A 22,962-nucleotide genomic window follows, 5' to 3' on the forward strand; every position below is an offset into this window, starting at 1 on the left:
GAAGTGAAAAAAAAAAAACACACACACACACGCAGCATGGTTCACGTTGGCAGTGGCGGTGCTGGAAAGTAACTGAACTGAAATGAACACTCCGGATTTTACAGTGCAAAAATGGGGCTGAAAAAGGCAATTACTGCAAAGTGTGTCTTTTCTTCGATCATGTCAGAGATTGTGTGCCAATGCACTATTCTATGCGTGTGCACTCGTGCCTGCGATGCTCGTGTTATCTCAATACTGTATGTCATGCTTCTTGTGATTTATGTGAACGTGCTTGGATCCATACATTCTGTAGTGCATATAGTTTATACAGTATATATTATACAGTATACTGCCTACTGTGTCGGGTGGAAACCTCATATGTCCAAAACAGTTACTTTTCAGCATTATAATTAAAACATAGCAAAAGTAGCATATCTGCAAGCTTGTATATCTGCTACTTTTGATACTTTTGTGTGACACTGTTATGACACTGGCATTAATTTATGGCAAAAATGTATAAATAAATATGGAGATAAGAGGTTTTTCCCTGACAGCAACAATATACATATTGCTATCGGGCAGAAACCTTGTATGTCCCAATGTTTGACTTATTTACGAAAATAGCAGATAGCTTTTGCGCGACACTGGCACACGACGAGGTATAAAATAGGCATTGTTTTAAAAAAAACATAAAAAGATTAAATATGGTGATCCAAGGTTTTGCGCGACAGCGTCGATAATATGAAACGCTACAACGCTGCATATTGTCTTACTTGAGCTGGCGCGGTTCGCAGTCCACTCCGGCCAGCAGCAGCCTGGCGGCCTGTCGGACGTCATCGCTGTCCACAGAGAAGCTGCGTCTGTGCTCCGTGTGGGCCACAGAGACACGGATCCACTCCATCAGGGGCGGCAGCACCATGAACGGCCTGCGGGGGGAGACAAACGCTCATGGGCACTCACAGCATCACAGACATATGCTAAAAATTAAGTCATCTATTGTGCCTGTGTGTAGTCACTGTGCCAGAGCACTTAACTGCAAAATCCACCAATCCCAGTACCAGTGGCGGCGAGTAACAAAGTACATTTACCTCTGTATTTTACTTAAATAGCCGTTCTACAAGCTCAATTTCTGAAAGTTTCTAGAAAATCTTTGAATTTTGGGGGAAATTGTCAAAATTTCAATACAGCAATGCAATGATATTAAAAAGATTTATCCTGAAATGTAATTTTGAATGCTTTGGCATTTTTCTAAAGTAAGTACTCCAGTACTTTAACTCAAGTACAAATTTGGAGGGACAGCGAGTGCATTTTCCGGCAGCGGCGGCGGCGGCGGCTGGAGCTGCCGGTGGCGTCAGCTTTGGGAGTGTGCTGCGTTTGTGTAACGCAGTCCCCACCAATATTATTTACGATTCTGTGCCTATCGGTACATAACTCGGACGGCGCTTAGTCGAATATTCGGCGCGCCTCCGTCATGGTCCAAAACTATACTTTATCGGCGGAAAAAAGAAGTTGACTGCCGCTCCTCCACCGGCAGTTCCGCGACTGCCGCTCCTCCACCGGCAGTTTCCGCGGCAGTTCCGCTGCTCCACCGGCAGCTGCCGCTCCACCGCCGGCAGTCACTGCCGGGAGCTGCCGCTCCTCCACCGGCAGTTCCGCGGAAGTTCCGCGGCTGTTGCCGCTGCCGGAGAATGCACTCGCTCCTTCTGCAAATTTGACCTGGCAACTTTCACTTGTAGTTGAGTAATGTTTGATCAGGAGTATCTATACTTGGACTCAAGTACTGGGGTTGAGTACTTTTCCCCCCACTACCCAGTACAAACCAGCACAGACCCTGTATAGGTTTAACTAAAATATAACTAAAACAGCTGTGTCACTCGTTGGACTGCCAACTAAGATTCTAAAAACATGACATAAACAACTAAATAAATAAAGAAAATTGAGGCCCAAAGCCTCTATTGTCTTCCTTAATTCCTCTAATCCTTGTACAACAATAACGATTGTTCAGATGTTCCCATGAGGCCAAATTATGTTGCACAACAAACAAAACAAACAAAATCGCTTACCATAAGCGATTATACCATTTACAGAGCTCTTTCACCAAGTGAGTACGGTCCCACGGATTCGCTGTGTCAGTGCATCAATACAATCAATGACTGGATATGCCAAAAATCTTCTTCCAATTAAACAAAAAGACAAAACGGAATTGTCTTTGGTGCCAAGGAGGAAGGGCTGAAAGTTAGTGCTCACCTTGACTTCCTGTCTTTTAAGACTAACAACCGAGCCAGAAATCTTGAGAGACCATGTTATATTGCTGATGTCAGTCTTGCCGAAAAATGAAGGGACGGCGGGACATAAATTCACAAAATGTGAAAGATATTCACACAAAAAACATCTCACAACAGCACGCACACACACACATGGCTCAGGTGCAATGCCTTAAAAATAAATAAAACAACAAATATTGAGGATTTGTGTCCAAACAAGAAGTGAAGCCAAAACGTCTAGTTAGGTTAGGTTACTCTTTTGGTCTTCTCTCAGACAGCTACAGCTCATTCAGAATGCAGCTGCTATTCCATTGGCTTCCATTGTGTAATAGAATTGATTTTTAAAACGAAACACTTGATCGTTTAAGGTCAAAAATACATCTCTGACCTGCTTTTACAGTATGACCTCTCTCAGGTCAACCGGGAACAGTCTTCTAACTGGCTCCAAGCTAAGGCAAAATATGGTGAGGCAGCGTTTCGTTATTATGCCACACAGAGTTGGAACAAACCTCCATCTGAGAATCATGTGCACCAACTCTGACTACTTTTAAATCCAGGCTAAAAACTTTTATGTTCTCCACTGCCGCTTACTATTTGTTTCCCATTTTTTCTCCCCAATTTAGTTTTTTCCAATTCCCCACATGTTTGTATAGTCACTGCCAAACCCACTGTTGGTCTTGGGGAGGGTGTAGACAACTATGTGTCTCCTCCGATACACATGGAATCATCAGCCACTTCTATTCACCTGACAATTCCGCCTCCCACTGAACGGGCACACTGGCCAACCTGCACGAGTCGCTTGTGCAGTGACAGAGAACGCCCTCCTCACGACCAACTCGGCCAACTGTGATTGGTGGAGTGACTGCATGGCCAGGCCAGAGGCGGAATCAAACCTCATGGTGGTGGGCAGGAACTTTACCCCTGTGCCTCCTGGACGCTGCCTGAAATTGCTCTTTGATCTATGTTTTTAGGCTATTTTATTTCTATATAATCTTTTCTTAATCTATTCTTAAATGTATGCCTTATGTAAAGCACTTTGAATTGCCTTTGTGTATGAAGCGTGCTCTACAAATATATTTGCCTTGCCTCGATACAGGTTCAGTTTTTGCATTTCCAAATGAATAGATTAAGCCCTTCTTCCTTGGCACCATCAGCCAGAGGATTTTAAAATGGAACATAAATCCTTGATAACACATTGATCTCTTTGACAATTCCAAAAACCTGTGAACAGATTATGTTCCTAATATACCTCTGGCAATTGTGGCACAAACAAGCTGTAGCTGTTTTGAATACAGCTCGTGTCCTTCTTGTTGTGTGCTTGCCGTCATGCGCACCACTGGGATCAACTGCTATACATCATTTGACAAAAGGACGTCTCAATGCATGGATGGACTGTCCTTCACATGTGCGCAGCTCCCAGCTGTCACTCATCATTAATTAGTCACTTCTCAATTCTAATCCGTGTACGCGGGGTGACCTATGCTCTTTTAATGCTCCTCAGTTTCATCAGCTGATGAATGCCAAACCTCGTTTTATCGTTTCAAAGGAAAGGAGGAACGTGACTTACATTTCCCTCTTAAAGACGTCAGAGGGAAACGTTGAATTCATTAAAGCCACATCAACACCTCATCAAGAGGCATCAAAAGAATGCTTATATGTTCCTTCAGAGCTCCCAGTGGATATGCAAGGTCGGAAGCAGTTCAAGGTCAGGCTGTTTCCATGCAACCGTATTTCAGGTATTTGCAGCTGACAAGACACTTCAGGGTTTTTGTTTGTTATCATTATCATTTGTTTGAAGTTATTACGTTTTTTTTTTGTGACCAACTTTTAAAAAAAAGAAGACGTTTTTAAGGGGAGATACATTACATTACATCACGGTGTGTGGGCAAACAGTTCACACAAAATCCCACAGTAGCTTACAGAAGTGTATCTTTTCAGTACATAAATTGTCCGTCAGTGGTCATTAATGTACTCATGTACTATGTATATCGTTTGCCTGCTAGCAATAGTGACAGTCTCTTCCTCTGATCTGGCGGTCCTGTGGTTGCAAAACAACCCAGGCCGCTTCTTAACCCCTTTACCAGACCCCCGGGTTCGCATAGACATTAAAGGAAAGGAAAAACCATGATGTGTACAGTATATGTACTGTATATAACACAATATATTTTAAATAATGCAAGGAATATGTTTTTTTAATACATTACATGATTTCAGGTCCACATACTGTATGTACTTATTATGGCTTCCTTTTTTTCTTGGTAATCAAAGTTAAAACAGATGTGAGCTGGAGACCTGTGAGGCACATTAAATTGATGTGAGCTAAAAGACCTGGGGGGCATATTAACTGATCGCTAGCTATATTACAGGCAATAATGGGTGGAGTCCCTGCTCAACTTCAACTGTCAGTTTTGCGTCATCCCTCTTTGTGAGTGTGAGCTCCAAGAGAAACCATAAAAAAAATACTATAGACGGCTATTTATAAAGTGGAGCGTATAGTGTAATTATAGTGCAATATGGACAGTAAAGTCATCACAAAACACTACATCATCAAAAAGTTTCAACGTTTTCACTTCCGGCTGGAGCTGTGTGAACGAAAGGATTTGGTAAGGGACAAGGAGCTCTTGTGGGAACGGCAATGAACTGCTCTGTGTTACGAGGGCGTTCTCAGCGAAAGCTTGGAAAAAACACACAAAGTGGCCAGCAATGATGCAGGAATCACGGGAATTAACACTATGGAAATAATGGCTTCATCTTTATGCCATTCACGCTTAAGGCCACAACAACACAGCACCGTGGCTGCCGGGTGATAATGACCTACTTAGGTCAGTAACTCAGATTATCGATACTGACTGGGCACGTGTCTCCGCATGCCTGTTCCAACTTTCATTTCCTGCTGCTTGTTTTCTCCTGGGTCACCAGAAGGGCTTACTCTAGCCTAACAAGCTGACAATTGACTCGTATAAGCTCATTCCATATAGGAAAACATCTGGTGTGCCATTTCAAGGGTAATGGGCTAACTGTGGAGAGCCAGAGGTATTATAAAACACTGGTTCTCAAAGTGGGGTCTGGGGACCCCCCAAGGGTCCTTGTCTTGAGGGGGTTCCAGGGGGTCCCCAGCAAAAGTATTTAATATAGAACCAAGATCAGTTCAATAAATCAACAAACACTTTAACTTTACACGCAGTACAGCACATTGGCTATTTGAAAATGGTCGATCTACAAGCTCACAACGGGTCATCACATCGCTACGTGTCGTGAGCTTGTAGATCTGCTATTTTCAAAAGCTCCGGTGTAAACCAGTGTTATAAAAGACCAGGGTAGGAGTATATGGTTACACGAGGGCAATGTCTGTCTGCAGTTCTCTGTGGAAGGTATACTGTATACCACCAACCTGTCATGCTGTATCTAATGTCATGTCTACCGTATGTAGTGGTCTGTGTGTGGCCTGAAGAGAGATGTACAGTACTGTATGGTTTTCAGAAGGGGGCTACTGTGTCATTCGGCTCAGTATAAGACTGCAGCTTTTTGACACAGCTTTAATCTTGTTAGCATCAGTTGTCATGGCTGAACTCTTTCTTCTGTTGAAGGGATTAACCACTTGAGCCCTATCCATGTACTTTGTTGTACGGAATAGCGAAAATAGCAGATCTACAAGCTCGCAATGTGACGTGTTGTGAGCTTGTAGATCTGCTATTTATGAGATTTTGGAAAAGTGTGAAATGTGGGGATTTGTTTATTTTATTTCCACCAATAATGACATGCCCAAAATAGGGATGACAGGTTTAAAGTGGTTAATTGATACAGGTATTCAAAGGTGCCGATATCAATTTGGTAAAGGATGACACTAATAAACAGATTTTCACATATCTTTTGCCCAACTCTGTTCATAATACATTATATATCTGTGTTGATGCAGAGGTCTCCGTTTTTGGATTTCTATTGCAGTAGACCTTTGAAATGTTCCATTTGGCTAGTCACTGACTAGACTCTGACCGTGAAAGTGAAAAACTTAGTATAGGACTTCTGAACAAACAGGCCCCAGCTCAGTTCTGCGCATACATTTTTAAAAATATGTGATGCCTCTCGAACTATGACTGGTAGCCTATTCTATTTTTTCTTGTTTTGTATCGTGTTGTCTATCTATCTATCTATCTATCTATCTATCTATCTATCTATCTATCTATCTATCTATAAATATATAAATCTATCTATCTAACTTTAATAAATAAATACAAATATACACAAATAAACAGTTAAGCCCCATTCAAAATGTTCAAATATAGCCGGTCTACAACCTCTTAACGCGTCACGTTGAGATGTGTTGAGACCTTGTAGATAAGCTTTTTTTTTGCTAATGTTTTCAAGACCGACACATGGGTCGGGCTCTACTCCTCACCTCTCCGTCTGTAAGGTGACCTTGGAGGGCTCGACGTTGGGGTTCTCCCACTCCATCTGGGGACAGTGCATGAAGTAGCAGAGTGTGTAGATGGCCTCTGGGGCCCAGTGAACCGCACAGTTCTTCTGGTGGAGCGGCGTCCCGTTACTGTGGTTCCTCATGTGCAGCGGCAGGAGGTGGTGCATCGCCCGCGACACCAGGTCACCTGACACACACGCGCACACACACACACACACACACACACACACACACACACAAGGCCGCACAGAACACACATAGGTCAAACAGGGGCACATGCATATGCATATGCACAGACGGAAATAAACAAGCAGATTCATGCAGGAACACGCACGCACGCACGCACGCACGCACGCACGCACGCACGCACGCACGCACGCACGCACGCACGCACGCACGCACGCACGCACGCACGCACGCACGCACACACGCACACACACGCACACACACACACACACAGTAAGAAAGAAAGAAAGAAAGGACAAGGGTATTTTTGAATCATGGCCTTTAAGAATGAAAGAGAATTTTTCTCATATTTCTCAGTCCCCTGGGAGCTTATCCTGTCAGAGGATATCAAGAGTTTCCACGAAGAACTTTAAGGAAATGAGCAGCTAAACAGGGTGGTGGCCATGACTGCACTGTCTGAAAAAAATGTATATGGATAAACATGAGCTACTCTCTTAGCTACGCTCTCTCTCATTTTCTTTGCATAATTCCACAGTACTTTAAGTCATCTGGTTGGGTCTAAATGTCAATGTTTGAGAGGACTCCAGTGCTTATAAACGCTTGCCTTGCCAATTCATTTCATTCCATGGGACAGGACATAATTATTTCCGCTTACATCAGAAAATGTGTCCTAGTTTGGACAGACAAAGAGAGGGAGGGAGAGAGAGAGAGAGAGAGAGAGAGAGAGAGAGAGAGAGAGAGAGAGAGAGAGAGAGAGAGAGACACACACACACACACACACACACACACAGAGACAGAGAGCCTTTCACTTCTAGCAAAGGAGCACACAGGTTTTTCATGCCAATAATCTCAATTATATAGAAACTTGTCAGGACTGGAATCAAAAATCCTCATAGTTAATTTATCAATTTCTAACAATTTGGTTACATTTGTAAACTCTCAGAGTTAAAGGGATACTTCACTTTCACATAAAATAAACATTAAAAATAAATATTAAAAAAAAATGAAAGAAGTTATGGCAAAATAAAGGCCCCCTCACACATTAGTAGGACACTCTAATGCGTGAGGGGGCCGTGATTTTTCCATTACTTTTTTCATTTATTTTTAATATATTTTTTAAATGTTTATTTTATGTGAAAGTGAAGTATCCCTTTAAATTAACAATGGTTATTTGACTGTTTAGCTTGTTGAAAGCATTATTGTTGCGGTGCCGTTGTTATTGTGCGGATAACTATGCTTACCTGCAAACCTGTCTTATTAGTGCATGAAATTCAAATCCCTGTTCATAGTACTATGCTGTGAGATTTATGTTTGCCTCTCTCTATCCAGGTTTATCCCTCTGGACTTTGACGTCATGTGATGAAATTCTGAAACATCTAAAGAACATCTATTCTGCACCATCTAAAGGACATCTATTCTGCACTATCTAAAGAACAGTATCTGATTTTCTAGACCATTCAACCTGTCATATTCAAGACAAAGTGATGGGACACAATGACACATGAACGACAAAAAAGAAGAAAAGAAAAAAACGCAACGTGCATTTGGTCATTCAAAATGACAAAGAAATTGTTTAGCATCATAATTATGGCAGTTGGTGGCTGCCAAGATTCCATTTAGCTTGAACAATGCGAGAGGCGTGTGGGTGAAAGGGACGGAATGAACAGGGACAGATCATTCATGCAATAATAGAGTCAATCTTTCAGCTTTCTAGGGAGAGAAATGTGCCACGCTGATGAAGACAGGACATCACTTTATGATAAGATAAGATAAGATAAGATAAGATAAGATAAGATAAGATAAGATAAGATAAGATAAGATAAGATAAGATAAGATAAGATAAGATAAGATAAGATAAGATAAGGATGAGGTAGCTGTGATAAGATAAGGATGAGGTAGCTGTATAGCCGCAACAGTAGTGAGAATGAAACACAGGAGGGGTACAGTTGCAATGGCTTTTTTGCTACCTTTATTGTGACATTTCTTTGTAAAACAGGGGCTGGTTGTGTCTCAGCCAAGCATAGTCTCAGCCGTCCGTCCTGTTTCCTCGGGTCGATGCCATCTAAATGCAACTACACTGCCTTTCTTGTGTCCAGAGGCAGTGCCATAGCATGTTTATGTTACTGACTATTTCCTATTTCTCACCTCAAATGTTTTCAGATACATATTTTAGCGTACTATTTAAGTTTAAAACGAGAATGTTTGTAATGTACAATCCAGCCGTAGTCTTGAATTAGATGCAGAACAGAGTAGCAGCAAAGTTGCTTAATTTAGGAACCCAGGCTTTGCCACTAGGCACGAAATGGTACACAAAATGGTCTCCTAAGTGGGCGCCGTCTGACGGCAGATCTCGCAAACGTCCTATGTTTACTGGTGGAGGGTGTTGCTGGGACAAAGAAAGGTCGATAACAAAGTTGGAATTAAAAGCCTCCAGCCTACTTACTACGGTGTCCCAAAGAGGCGACCACCTACGTCACACAGATACGTGAAGTAAAAGCCTGTTGGGCCGTTTTGCTCTCCTATTTGTCTTGGGTAGCAGCCCTGTAGTCTCTCCATAATCATTCAGCTGTGTGTGGAGGAACATTGAGCTATGGGAATCACACGTGAATGAAATCATGATTCATGATTATTCATCCATACCTGCTGATGTAATCACTGTTTTTGTTTGTAATTAAGATTGGAGATAGGAGTGTGGTGGGCAGCGATTCAGGAGTCCCTAGTTGGTGTTGGCTAGACCGCACTCTTGCATGTCGCAACAATGACATTTGAATTACTATTTTTTGGCATCTATTGATAATTATATCTCCATTAAAATTAAGCTTGCGAAAAAAACTTCTTTCATTTCAGCTCAAGTCAAGAGCTAAACCAAGAGAAATAAGAATAAAATACTGAGCTGCTGGCTCTAGATATCTTCACTGGATTTCTGAGTGAGTACACTATGTACAGTATATTCATAAATTAAATACAGTGATTATATGAATGAATATTCAATCGTTTAATATCTGACGTACTGAGTAAAATCGCAATGGGGCCGGCAAACCCACGATGCAGAACTGTGACGCGAATGCACATTCATTATTAAGATGAGACCCAATAGGTTATCTCAATCCCTCTTTCTCTCTCCTCCAGCAAATGAGGCTGCAAACGATGCCCTCTGAAGCATTTTGGTAAGGGGAGCCTTGAGAGCCGACTCAGAGACAATGCAACAGCAACAGCCATCCTCATGTCTTATTTATTCTGGCCGGTGACATTTTCTTGAGGGGGGTTGGAAGGCAGACGGAGGAGACAGACAGGCCGCCGCTGGGCAAAGAAAGGCAGATTATTGCTAAGCCCACACAGCGAAAATGAGTGACGTGCCAGCACTTTAACACACACAGTGTGAGATTATTTCCATTTCTTAGGGAAATGGTCACAGAAACTACTGCTACATTGTTGAAAACAGGCACCTGGGTGTTCATTATTTTCGTATAGTGAGGCAAAACCCTAATCTCAGAGGGTCGAATTTTATTTTGAATCGGAAAGGCGAGGAAAGAACTAACGAGAATGAGAGAAGGATGGAACTAAAAAGTCAATAGCGTTTCCATTATAAGATTTGAGGGTAATCGATATCTCATCCCAGGTAATTAACGACAGCAAAAGAGGCGAAGGGCAGCAAGAAAAGCTCATTTTTGTCAGGTATGTCACAGTTTTAACAATGAGTGGAGCAGCATTCTATTTCTCAACCGATGCTTTGAACAGCCTTGAACATGATCTGAGGAACATGCCAGTTACCTGGTAGTGGAGTCTGAATAGCTGCTGAATGTCTCCTGCAAAAGCACCACTTTGATTTACGATGGGAATTTATGAGAGTTGGCACGTTTAAAGTAAATAAACAGCCATGCAGTGCCCACACACTGGAACCAAACCTCTCATTATTGCATCTCAAAGTGTGATATCCATTTAATGTTTAATGTAAGAGCGAGAGCGTTCTCTCTTGCCATGCAGAAGCAATTAATTCACGTTCCCTGTGGAGCAATTACACAGTAGCCTATACTGTATGTAAACACGTTGTATCTATCACTCACTTGGGCATTGATGAATGTACACTGGCTGCTTTAGGCACGGCCTGCAGAGATGCATGCTGCCATAATCCCAGTGTTTCAATGATTTGCTGCTACACTGCCATGACGTTGTTTAACGGCCACTGTTGGCCATTCGACTCGGCACGATGCTGACCTGCTCCCCAGCGCCCGTTAAAAAAAATCACCCAGTACTGTTAGCCAACCTGTACGCTTTGTTAACCCATTCAATCCGGGAACGCGCCTCTCTGTCATTTTAGATTTCTTTGGCAATTCAAAAATAGTAGATCTAGAGTACAAGCTCATAGCGCGGCACTATGAGCTTGTAGAGCTGCTATTTTTTGATAAATCGTGAACATTTTTGCAAATCTTTAAATATATATTTTTTAAAGCGAACATTTGTATAATATTTTGTTCCAGGGACCCCCAGAAGCAAAGATTTGAGTTACAAATGTTCACTTGAAAAATATATAAATTCATAGATTTGGACACATTTTCAAGATTTTTTCAAAAATAGCAGATCTACAAGCTCGTAGCGCGGCACTCGGTGCCGCGCTATGAGCTTGTATATCTGCTATTTTTGAATAGCCAAGGAAATCTAAAAATGACACAGATTCTTTCCCGGTCTTAATGGGTTAAGAGTGCAAAAAGACATTGCACTAAAGCAGAAATGACAGAGAAAGCGGGGAAAGGCCAAAGGAAGTACTAAAGGCAACGGCTCAAGACGTCTTTCTCGTGTAGCCTCATTCTCTCTGGTTACGAGACGACGTCACCAGACATCAGCCAATGCCATCGGCGGAACTCCGACCACGAGGGTCTTTCCTCATCACGACCCATCCATCCACGACCGTTTTCTCAGTGTGACTTCGCCTTAGGAGGGCGGAGGAGTCACGCTCTTGCGGTTGTGGGCTAAGAGCACACGTGTAGAGTACATAATGACCCGGCAGTTTACCCCCTGGCTCCTTCTAACAGCAGTTTCTCTACCAAGCATCACTAGGAACCAGTGGTGGAAAGTACAACATTTACTCGAGTACTGCACTTAAGTACATCTTTGAGGTACTTCTACTTCACTTGAGCATGTCCATTTTTCAATACTTTATATTTCTACGGCACTAAATCTCAGAGGCACATATTGCACTTTGTACCCCACTACAAGTATTTGAATACTTTAATAGTTACTAGTTACTTCACAGATTTAGATTATTATTACAAAATGTGCATTAACCAATTAAGCCATATTTTATTCTTCGGCTATTGAAAAATAGCCGATCTGCAAGCTCACAACGTGACGCCACTTCTTCCACCACTGACTAGGACAACAGAGATGGGGGGAAGGCTACACTGTGTTCCTCTAACGACAGAGACTAATGACAGATAATGGACCGTCTTACTGTGCTCTGTAGAGAATGTTATCAGAGCATGAAGAATGCCCTGGGTGCAGTGCTGGAAGAAGTACTCTGTTACAAGTAAAAGGCCTGTATTCGATGTGATCAGCTATTTTTCAAAGTATAAAATAATAGCTTACTTGATTAATGGATGTTTTTGTAATAATAATCTAAATCTACAAAGTCACTCTGCCGTGTAACTTGCCTCTGAGGCGTAGCGGAGTAGAAGTATAAAGTATTGAAAAGTGGAAATACTCCAGTAAGGTAAAAGTACCTCACAATCATACTGAAGTAACAGTACTTGAGCAAAGGTATTTAGTTACTTTCCACCACTGCCTGGGAGCAGTGAGAGGCAGTGGGAAGTGCTATACATCACAGCTGTAATGAAGCGTTAATCGCAACAATGTATGGGGTCCACCTACAGTATGTTTCACCAACATGTGGATCAACATACTGTAGAACAGTGGTTCTCAAACATTTTCATGTCAAGGACCTCCGAATTTGTGATTTGTGTTCAAAATCCATAAATCATTTCTTTAAAAAAAAAAAACTAGATTTTTTAAAAATAATTAGAAAATTGCCAACCTACAAGCTGTAGTTCGTCTGTTTTCTAATAGCCAAAGAATAAAATATGGTTAAAGTGGTTAAACTGATTTTGATATATTACTGATATTAACTGATTGGCTAATTTGGCTGGGGACCAGCTGGAACCCCCTCCAGGTTCCCTGGGGGTCCCTGGACCCCACTTTGAGAACCACAGCTGTAGACGATCAGTTTTATTGCACGGTAAGTAAAGCATAATAATTACAGTGCAGTACTGTCTTGCACAACATGTTGAGCCTCTGACGTGTTTCTTGAAACACGTTTTTGCCACTGTCTGGAACATGAGAGTGCAGCCTGAGGTAACGCCTCCTGTGTGAAAAACTCACATGGGGGTGCGCCGACCACATAATCACAACGTTTCCGTTTCAACCGAAGTTGCGTGTCATTCCCACTCTCTCTGTCCCCAGTATCCTGTCTACTATCCATCTATATAGATCATTCCGCCAGGGAACCTTGAGGGGGTTCCAGGGGGTCCGCAGCCAAATGAGTTAATATAGCATCAAAATCTGTTTGACAACTTCAACCATATTTTATTATGTAAGTATGTGTTAGATATCTATAAATGCACAGAATTTGTGCATTGGTGTGTGTGTGTGTGTGTGTGTGTGTGTGTGTGTGTGTGTGTGTGTGTGTGTGTGTGTGTGTGTGTGTCAGTCTCGCATAACTCGAGCATCATCTGACCGATTGATCCCTATTGATTATCCCGCTTATTACACGGCTACTTAATAAATTAATAAGTTGACCCAAAAGTAACAACACAACTAGGATTTCATTGCTTAAGGTAAAGTAGTTCATTAATTTATGGCAGGTGCTTCCAGTGCAACGTGTTGTCTCGGAAAACAACGGGAAGTGTTGATGTATTGTCTATTTCTCGCCTCAAATGTTTTCCAAAACATTCTTGAGAGCAATGCTTAGCTGTAAATGACTTGTGTGTTTGTTTACACGGCAGCCATGTTGGATACGGCACAAAATCAAGCAGTGCAGATTGATGAGCCAGCTGTTCTGAGCCTTTGATTAGACAGTGGTTGGTTATTGAGTTCAGCATTATTCAAAAATAACAAGACCAATGAATTCAATGATTGACCAAATCAGAATCAAGCATTTGTGTAATGATGTCAAGCATACCTTGAGTCGTAGTCAAACAATGCTAAAGAATGCCAGACCACTTGTATGGTCATTTAAAAGGTACCTCCATGCTCAACATTGGACATAATAAATGTTTCCATTGCAGATAGTTGTACAGTAGTAATAAGGGCAGATATCTAGCATCTGCTCCAGCTTTGACTTTTGACCCATTCAGATTCAGAACCAGAATTCTCATCTCTCGCTGTACCGAAAGCCCATCAGCAGTATGACACAAACAGCATAGTGCTTTGTCAGTTCCCCTGTGTAGCAAGTCTGTGCTACCAGGCACCTCAGTGGTCTTGGGTTCCTCTAACACTCGGGGACACAGGTAGATGATTCAAACAAATCTTTGTAGAGTGTGGCAAGATGGTACAAGCCAGAGCAGATGGCATGACAGAGCCTCTCTCCTGAGTGTGTGAGGGTGATTTATTTATCCTGTGTACATTGATTACATCGATGAACAGGTGTGCAGTCAGTCATACCCAGCTCACAGTCCAATTAGTTTGTATTCAGGCCAGGTGTGACTGATTAAATCAGCCATCACCCACACCACAACGAGCAAGCGTAAAGGCCCCTCCTGACACACCAAGCCGACCCTGCAAGAACTAACGGTGACAACAGCGACTGACCACATTGCTTTGTGTCACCTCGCATCACTGGTAATAATTGCACTGGAACACACTGCACAGACTACAGCTGACGGTCAGCTGGTGGCGCTGCTCTGCATCTACGTGAGAGGAAACAATACTCTCCATACCAGGAGGTGACAGTAGTCTGTATCAAGGCATATCTAGCAAAGTTTAACCCATTTAGACCTGAGGACGATTCTAAAAACGGCGTCTAAATCCTGACCTAAGTTTTCTGAAAAACATAACATTTTATTCAAATAAATTACAAAAATGTATGTTGCTATATGTACTGTATAGTATACAGCAACAAGTACACCAAAAGGGGTTCCCGGATTGAAAGGTATAGTTACATATTGGTGTTCCAGGTCTAGCGTCGTTAGTCAATAGCAGAACCCAAAGGGGGACTTGGGAAGAGTCCTCCAAGTTAAATTGGGGAGAACTGTCACTACATTACTTTGTAGCACTGATTGATTGATTGAATACTTTATTAACAGTTTGCAAAAAAAGCACAGAGGTGCAGATTTATACAAAAGGATGCTAAAAGGATAAACCCCAAAAAGCCTATGGCTTATTTCCATTGAGGTCCTGTGTATTCAATTCATCAAGACATTTAAAGACAAAAATAATATTTACAATAATATGCAAAAACATCATATAAACGAGTAGTAATCAAAAAGAAAAATATGTACAGTAAACAGTTGGGGGGGGGATCATTTCCGGTTAATGACCCATTAATATTAATGTTAATACTATATACGTGAATGAATAATTAATATTTTGAAACCAATGCAATCCAGTAGCTGAAATCATTAAACTGTCATCCCGACTTTGATAGGAAGAAAGGATGCTCCGATGACTCAAAGTCTCTCGCGGTTTGAATGTGTGAAAATGAAATATCACATACATTTTCTTTATGGAGATTAGACTGATACGGGGGATGCTCTGAGCTCTGAAATTGATGATGACATTGGGATGCTGTGATGATTAAAAAAGAGAGGACTTTTTGGCACAGGTTTTACCTATGGACTTGTGCCTTCCTTTACTGGGACAATTGGCTTTAATTTAACCACTTAAACCCTACCTGGTTGACCGGGGCCCCCCCTGGGATCTATACTTCGTCCCCTCCTTTTTTCCCCTTCGCAACTGGCGCGTTGTGCTAGTACTTCTACCTTCACGACCCAACTCCGGATAAGTGGACAAAGATGTACAGTTTGTATGGATGTTTAGATGGATGGATGGATGGATGGACATATCTAAGACACATTTTTGTTCTTTGCTTCTTTCAGTAAAATGTATTTGCTGGTGGTTCTATAATGTAAACATAAATCATAAAGAATTGGGTCTCTCTCATTGTCCCTGCTGGTGACGGAGTCGGAGACCACAGTGGTATTGAAGCGCACAGTGATGTCATTGTGATTTGACCTTGTTTCCCAGTGTTACTGATATTTCCAAGCCATCTTTGTTGTATAGATTTACATATGGAAATAGCCTGCATGCGGCATATACGGTATCTTTTACCCATTGACAGCTCCAGGAATAGACTCTCCTGCCAAATGCAGGGGGATACTGAGTTACACAAACACTCCCCTCCAGTTTAAACATGTCTTAAAGCAGGACATCACAGTACCTGACAAAGTGGTGATAACACTGAACGCCATTGTTAAATGATGTATTCAACGGTAAAAAAAAACAACGACAACCTTCATGCTGTATCTGCACCGTTTTGGGATGGGGGCTGTCGTTTCAAATATGCTAATTTGGCATTTTGACTAGAAAGAAAACGAGGCGCTATTTTGGCAAATCAGCAGCAAACCTCCAAAAAATGCGAGTTTAAATGCCACTGCAAATTTCACGTTGCTGGAACAGAAAGTGACAGATTAAAACAATGCCACCCCTCCGTGTCACACACAGCAAAACGATTTATGACACTACATGCTTTCCTCAATAACACAATTTCTTAGATTGAGCTTGTAGCCTGTGTTTGCAAATTGTATCTGCAGCAGGTGGCTACTGGCTACTATATCGGTATCATTTCGATATCGGAATATGTAGATCCACTAGTTTTGCTATTTCTGAAAATCTTTGAAAAAGTGAACACAGGAACATTTGCCAAAAATAGCAGATCTACAAGCTCACACGCTATTTTTGGTGTAGACTGAGATTTGGTGTAGACTGAAAAAAGCAACTCAGGTCCGTTTCACTAAGACTAGATGGTTTAAGCGGTTAAAATAAAATGTATATCATCATCACAACATCGATATCAAGGAAGAGTATTTGGTCAAAACATTTCGTGATATTTGATATTGCCCCGATATCGCCCAGCCCTAATCTGTAGCTACTTGAAAGAATGCCCCTGCCTCCTGCCACGTTGATAACATTACCGGTGGAATTAGCTCTAGCATTATCTCTCTACCGCTCTGCGCTGTGTGAGACTCTGTTTGCAGTGCAAACATTGCAGAAGGAGTCCTTGCCTGACCTCATCAATACAACACACTGATGGAGGACCGCGACGATGGTCCTTGAAATCTTTTTTATTTCATTTATTTTTTGTTCCTCGTTCCAGACCTCCAGGGACGTTGCATGTTGTCCGCCCCCGGAGAGAGATTGGCTCGACATTTATTCTGCGGATGAATGTTTACACTTGCACTCGCGGTATAGGCTGGTGCGTGGTTCTCAACGTTGGGTGCGGGGACCCCCAGGGGTCCTTGATGGGGGTTCCAGGGGGTCCCCAGCTTAAATGATTATTGATAGTTAGGAACCGAACGGAACCTTACGGGGTCGTGTAACTCCAAGAATGTACGAATGGAACCGAATGGAACTTGCGGGTCCATTAGGTTACATTCTTGGGAGTTGAATTAACACTGAGGATTTTACAGTGTAGAACTCCCCCCAGGCATAAACATTGTATGAAATGGGGGTCCATGGCCTAATGCAGTGGTTCTCAAAGTGGAGTCCGGGGACCTGCCGGGGTCCTTGAGAGGGTTCCAGGGGATCCCCAGCAAAATGTGTTAATATACTATATATTATAGGGCATATAGGTTTAATATATTAACCCTATATGCGTGAGCTATTTGAAAATAGCCGATCTACAAGCTCACTTATTGTGAGCTTGTAGATCTGCTATATTCAAAACAATTTTTAAATATATGGGGGGAAAAATATATATTTTTACATTTTCCCTGGCCACAAAAAAAATCTGATGGAGGTCCGCAGCCAAATACATATCAATTTGGGGGTCCTTCACATGAAAATGTTGGAGAACCACTGGCCTAATGCATATGAAACTGGGGGTCCTTGAAATGAAAAAGGTTGAGAATCACATGAGGTAGGCTGTCTGTCACACAACCCCGCCGTCTCCTCGACATGGCGATACCATGACAACGCCGTTTGTCTCTGTGAGAGTGCGGAATACTCTGGTACTAAAAGGTGTCATATTTTTGTGAGATTTTGTGAACTGTTCTGAGATGATTGGCTTTTTATACATAGCTGTGCATATTACAAGGAAAGAATTCTGTGTTCTGAGAATTATGACTCATTATCATCAATTATGTGACTCACAGTTTTAGCCCTCATTTTATGAGATAGCCAGATGAAAAACAGCACGCTGAGAGAAAACCAGGACAACCTACACAGTCAAATCCTGAGTGCTCATTTAACTCCCGTTGACCAAACGGTCTATTTGGTTACATTTGTACAATCTCTGTGCAGCCTAGCGTCCATATTCTGGGGGTGAACATTTGGTGAAAATAGCCGATGTAGATTGGATTTTTTCAGCAAAGAGATTTGATGTTGAGGGGAAAAAAGGAGCGAACCAAGTAGAGAGCCCTGAGGGTCCCCGGTCAACTAACATGAATGTGTAGGGTTAATGTGTTCATTTATCCATTTGTAACAGAGAGTAACCAATCTCTCTGAGTTAAATTAACACTAAGGCTTTTTACAGTGTAGAGCCGTGAGCCATTTGGCTCATCGCCGACCTTGACCTTTGACCATCACATTGCACCATGCGTCAGATATATCGATTTAGAGATCATCTAATATAGAGTGTAACATTTCATGTCTTTACTACAGTAGTTTTTTTTTATTGATTGATTAAATTCTTTATTGAATTCTTTATTGTTATTATAAAATCGTATGTACAAGTGGAATTAGATGCACACAACGGTCAAACGGATGAAACACAAAAAAGCTCAGTCTTAATTATTTCCATTGTACTCTGCTGATGCACACATGATGTACAAGCTCACAATGCATCACGTCACAGCGCGTTGCGAGCTTGTAGATCTGCTATTTTAACTATTTTGGAAATACTTTCACCTTTTTTTTACTTTTCACATTATAATGACATGCCCTAAATAGGGAGCGATTACCAATTGATTATTAAAAAAATACATTGATAATCAATCATTTTATAAAATAATCGATTGGTAATCGCTTACTATTTCTCATTATATGTTTGTCATTACACGTTAAAAGTTTTTTAAAAAGTACAAATATTTCCAAAATTGCATACCACCAACAACTACCCTAGTTGGTTGTATGCAAATCAAAACAGCAAAACAAGGTGGAGCCAGCAAAGAAAAAAGGTGTGTTTCCTCTGTTTCAGTGCTGCTGTTACAAAGTGTTGGACATTCCTTTATGAGTGCAGACAAGTGGCCGAAACACAGTAAATATGCAGTGATTTCTCAAATGATGCTAAAAACTTTTTTTATTTTATGCAAATTGCGTATTTATATTCCTAGTCATTATTTGTGAAATCTTCCTAAATGCCAGCTTTGCTTCATAAGTGTATTACGACAGCATCCTGGTGTCCATTATTCTTTGAATGATAAACAAATTGACATTTCATTAACTTATAAGACTTGGGGGTTGTCAAGCTTATAAGCTAAATGACATAATAATGAATGGCAGGGGAACTGGGTAATTGGTGACTTTCATTGCACAATATTGATTTGCACCCATCAATTCAAGTTTGCTTCAACCCACACTAACCAATTAAGCCCTTTATAATTCGCTGTGCTACGAATAGCAAAGATAGCCAAAATACAAAATGCGAACATCCGCAAAAATGTTTTAAAATAAAAAACATTTTGAAAAAAATGGGGGGAAAGTGGTTAAGTCTGAGTAGAATTGTATTATTGTATTGTATTAAACTACTTTCTGTATTATATTGTATTCAACTACTAAGGCAACAATAGAGTAGCCTACATTTATACTGTTGTGGCTCAATCAGGAGGAGATTACACTGAAGTTTGATTTGAACCTCTTTTCCCTCATAACTCAAGCTTTGAGAAAGCATGTCTTATGAAGATGCTCAGCACTTTAGAGTAATATTTAAGTCAAGTAACTACTTCTACTTGAGTGGGATATTGGAGTACTTTTTCAGCGCTCCTGCTAGCCATACAATTCAAACACGAGGAAAGCACAACATTATAGCAGACACTCACGCACACACTCGCACACACACGCACGCACGCACGCACGCACACACACTAACTCACTGAGTTCAGAGATGCTGCCCACTCTTGTGGCCAGTAGGCACTGTTCAACGGAGCGCAGCTCAGACTGGCTGTAGGTGCGTCCCTCGCCACTCTTCCCCGGGCGCTGCTGCTGCTCTCTGTGAAGGCTCAGGCTCTCTGGTAAGCTGAGCACACCTGGGAGACCCAGAGAGAAAGAGAAAGAGAGAAAGAGAAAGATACCCAGAGAGACAGAGAGAGAGAGAGAAAGACGGCTGCTGTAATTAAGTGGGCACTTTCATTTTCACATTGGAGCATCAAGGCAATCCTCTTGTTAAAGCTGCGGTCCCACGTGGCGGCGCTTCTCAACCTTTTCTGAGTCAGGGCCCACTCAAGTGGGCCCTGCATCTGACAACTTAACACCTGCAGCCATTCAGCTGCCGTGTTAAGTGGTCGGATGGGTGGTCAGATGGTCGAATGCGATTACTGTACGTGGTCAGATGGGTGGGCCGCGTGCATTTTCAGAGCATAGTTTATTTTAATGATCAATCAGTCAATTGTGTTCCGGCTTGGATCAATGGAACTAACATAATATACTTTAAGTTTTCCTTGGTATCCCAATGATATTATTGTTATCATGTTATCACCAATTATTTGCAATATCCTCACAGCCCAGTGGACCACAAGTGGGTAAGTGCTGCCGTATGTTTTATGTCCTAACCGAGATTTAAACCCAGGTCTCTCCAGCATGGGAGATCTACCGCTCATCCAAGACTGCTTGGCCAGGGTAGATACTGCTCTTATGAGCTTAATGGAGTAGTTCACCCAATTTTTTTTATACATTTCTATCAATTACACACCGCATGAAGCCTTGAATTCATGGAGATTATTTTTTACTTTTGTCGCATTCCTAAGCCAATATTTTGATGACCGGCGGACTCAAAGAGTCTTTTATTGAGTCTCCTATTGACCGATGACCCGGTCATCAAATTATTGGCTCCGGAATGCGACAAAATCTAAAATATCTGTAATTGATAGAAAATATGTCATTTTTTGGGTGAGCTACTCCTTTAAGGCAATACTTGTCAACAAGTAGGTGTATTACCTGACACCATGGTATAATCTCTCAATGGAAGAGTAGGGAAAGACCTCCAGCAACATGTGTTATACCAGGGGGTCCTAGGGGTCCTAGGGGGTCCTCAGCGCTACTACAGGGGGTCTGCAAAATCTTCGTGTGATATGATTTTTTTTTTTACATGAACCACTTGAACCCTAGCATCCCTTTTCTGAGGAGAACTTTAGCCAAAAATAGCCAATCTACAAGCTCACAACGCCTCGCGCTGCGAGGCGTTGTGAGCTTGTAGATCAGCTATTTCTGGCAAAGAGATATAGGTGTAGAGGGAAAACAGAGCAGACCAAGTAAAAAAAAAGAAGAAACACAATTTGATATAATATAGAGGGGGTCCCTGCCCATCTCTCTCTCAGCTAGGTGGTCCTTGGCCTGAAAACGTTGAAGACCCCTGTGTTATATAGACCATACAGATTGGATGAAATAACATTTTATTCACAAAATAAGTTCTGGATTGGATTTCCTCTGAAAGAATAAAAGAGGCTCATAAGAGATGGAATACGTCGCTATCAAAAATACAGAATTAATAATTGAAACACATTATCATAAGAGAACTGATCTGTGCGAGGCTACAAGTGCTACACATTAATTACGCTGTCAAGCTTGTACCCATCAAAGTGCTCTCTGTAAACTAATATTGCCGTATATTTCTGAGGCAATGTCATTATTCACACCTCCTCTCTTGTGCATTCCTTATTTGCCCCAGCGCTCAGCATGACAAGCCAGACTGCTTCCCGGCTCCCTCCGTCGACTGGGTCCCTATTATTATATTCAACAGTTTGTGCTGCACAACACTTAGTGCCTGCAGTGTGTCAAATTATGAAATGGCTGTAACCAAATGACTGTCTACTCGGTCCGCAGTGGCTGGAGGGGAAAAAAAAGGTAGCTTCGGTTTGAGTGGCTCCTCTGTCCTAATACTAGGCTAATTTAATTGACGTGCACGCAGCCATCGGTGAAGGTGACATTACGCATTGATCTTTAGGGAGCAGGCAGTTCTTCAAGCAAATCACCCCTGAAACCGATTAGGACACTATTTGGTTCCAGAGCACTTCTGGTCGGTCAGCACATTTCCTTTGAATAATAACTCAACCAAGCGATATCATGCAACATTGTGAAAGAGGTTAAGTAGATGCTGTTCTTTTCGTTCAAGCTCAAGGAACTCTCTCTCCCTTCAGCACCCCGTGTGCAAAATGTCAACTCCAAAAATCAGTTACAGATTCTACGGTGCTTTATGTTTGAACTATAGGAAAGCATATTTAAACACCATAGATGATGAGGGACTATCGCATATTGTAGATGGGTGTTGTGGTGGGGTGGTGGAAGAGGTTAGCATAGTAACTGTAGAGGTGAGATGATTTGCACTCTCTTAACCCATTAATACCTGGAACGCATCTATGTCACATGAGATTTCTTTGGCTATTCAAAAATAGCAGATATACAAGCTCATAGCGCGGCACCGAGTGCCGCGCTACGAGCTTGTAGATCTGCTATTTTTGAAAAATCGTGATTTTTTTTTTTTTTTTTTTTTCAAACAAACTGTTAGGATTTAGATTTTTTTAAAGAATCGCCTCAGGTCTTAATGGGTTAAGCTGCGTTCCCGAAGTTGGGATTTTCCAGCTGGAGCGAAGATACAGAGGCGACGGAATGCTTCGTTCACGTCGCCCCGTTCGTGCTGCTCGATGCAACGTCGCACCAAGTCGCATCTTTGCATTGACTTTGTATGTAATCGCGCCACTC

The 22,962-nt window shown here is 41.8% G+C and overlaps 1 protein-coding gene across 1 annotated transcript in view; it reads right to left on the reverse strand.

Annotated features, from left to right (window-relative positions):
* Positions 1-22,962, reverse strand: part of btbd11b (BTB (POZ) domain containing 11b) — a 118,515-nt gene that overhangs the window by 33,562 nt on the left and 61,991 nt on the right. The window contains exons 2-4 of the mRNA XM_080436750.1: positions 20,142-20,294; positions 6,640-6,844; positions 753-905 (exon numbers count right to left, since the gene is read on the reverse strand). Coding sequence (XP_080292876.1) covers positions 753-905; positions 6,640-6,844; positions 20,142-20,294 — 511 coding nt within the window. The remainder of the gene's footprint in view (positions 1-752; positions 906-6,639; positions 6,845-20,141; positions 20,295-22,962) is intronic.

The sequence above is a fragment of the Gymnoscopelus braueri genome, assembly GCF_963280865.1.
Source record: "Gymnoscopelus braueri genome assembly, chromosome: 9".
Lineage (NCBI taxonomy): Eukaryota > Metazoa > Chordata > Actinopteri > Myctophiformes > Myctophidae > Gymnoscopelus > Gymnoscopelus braueri.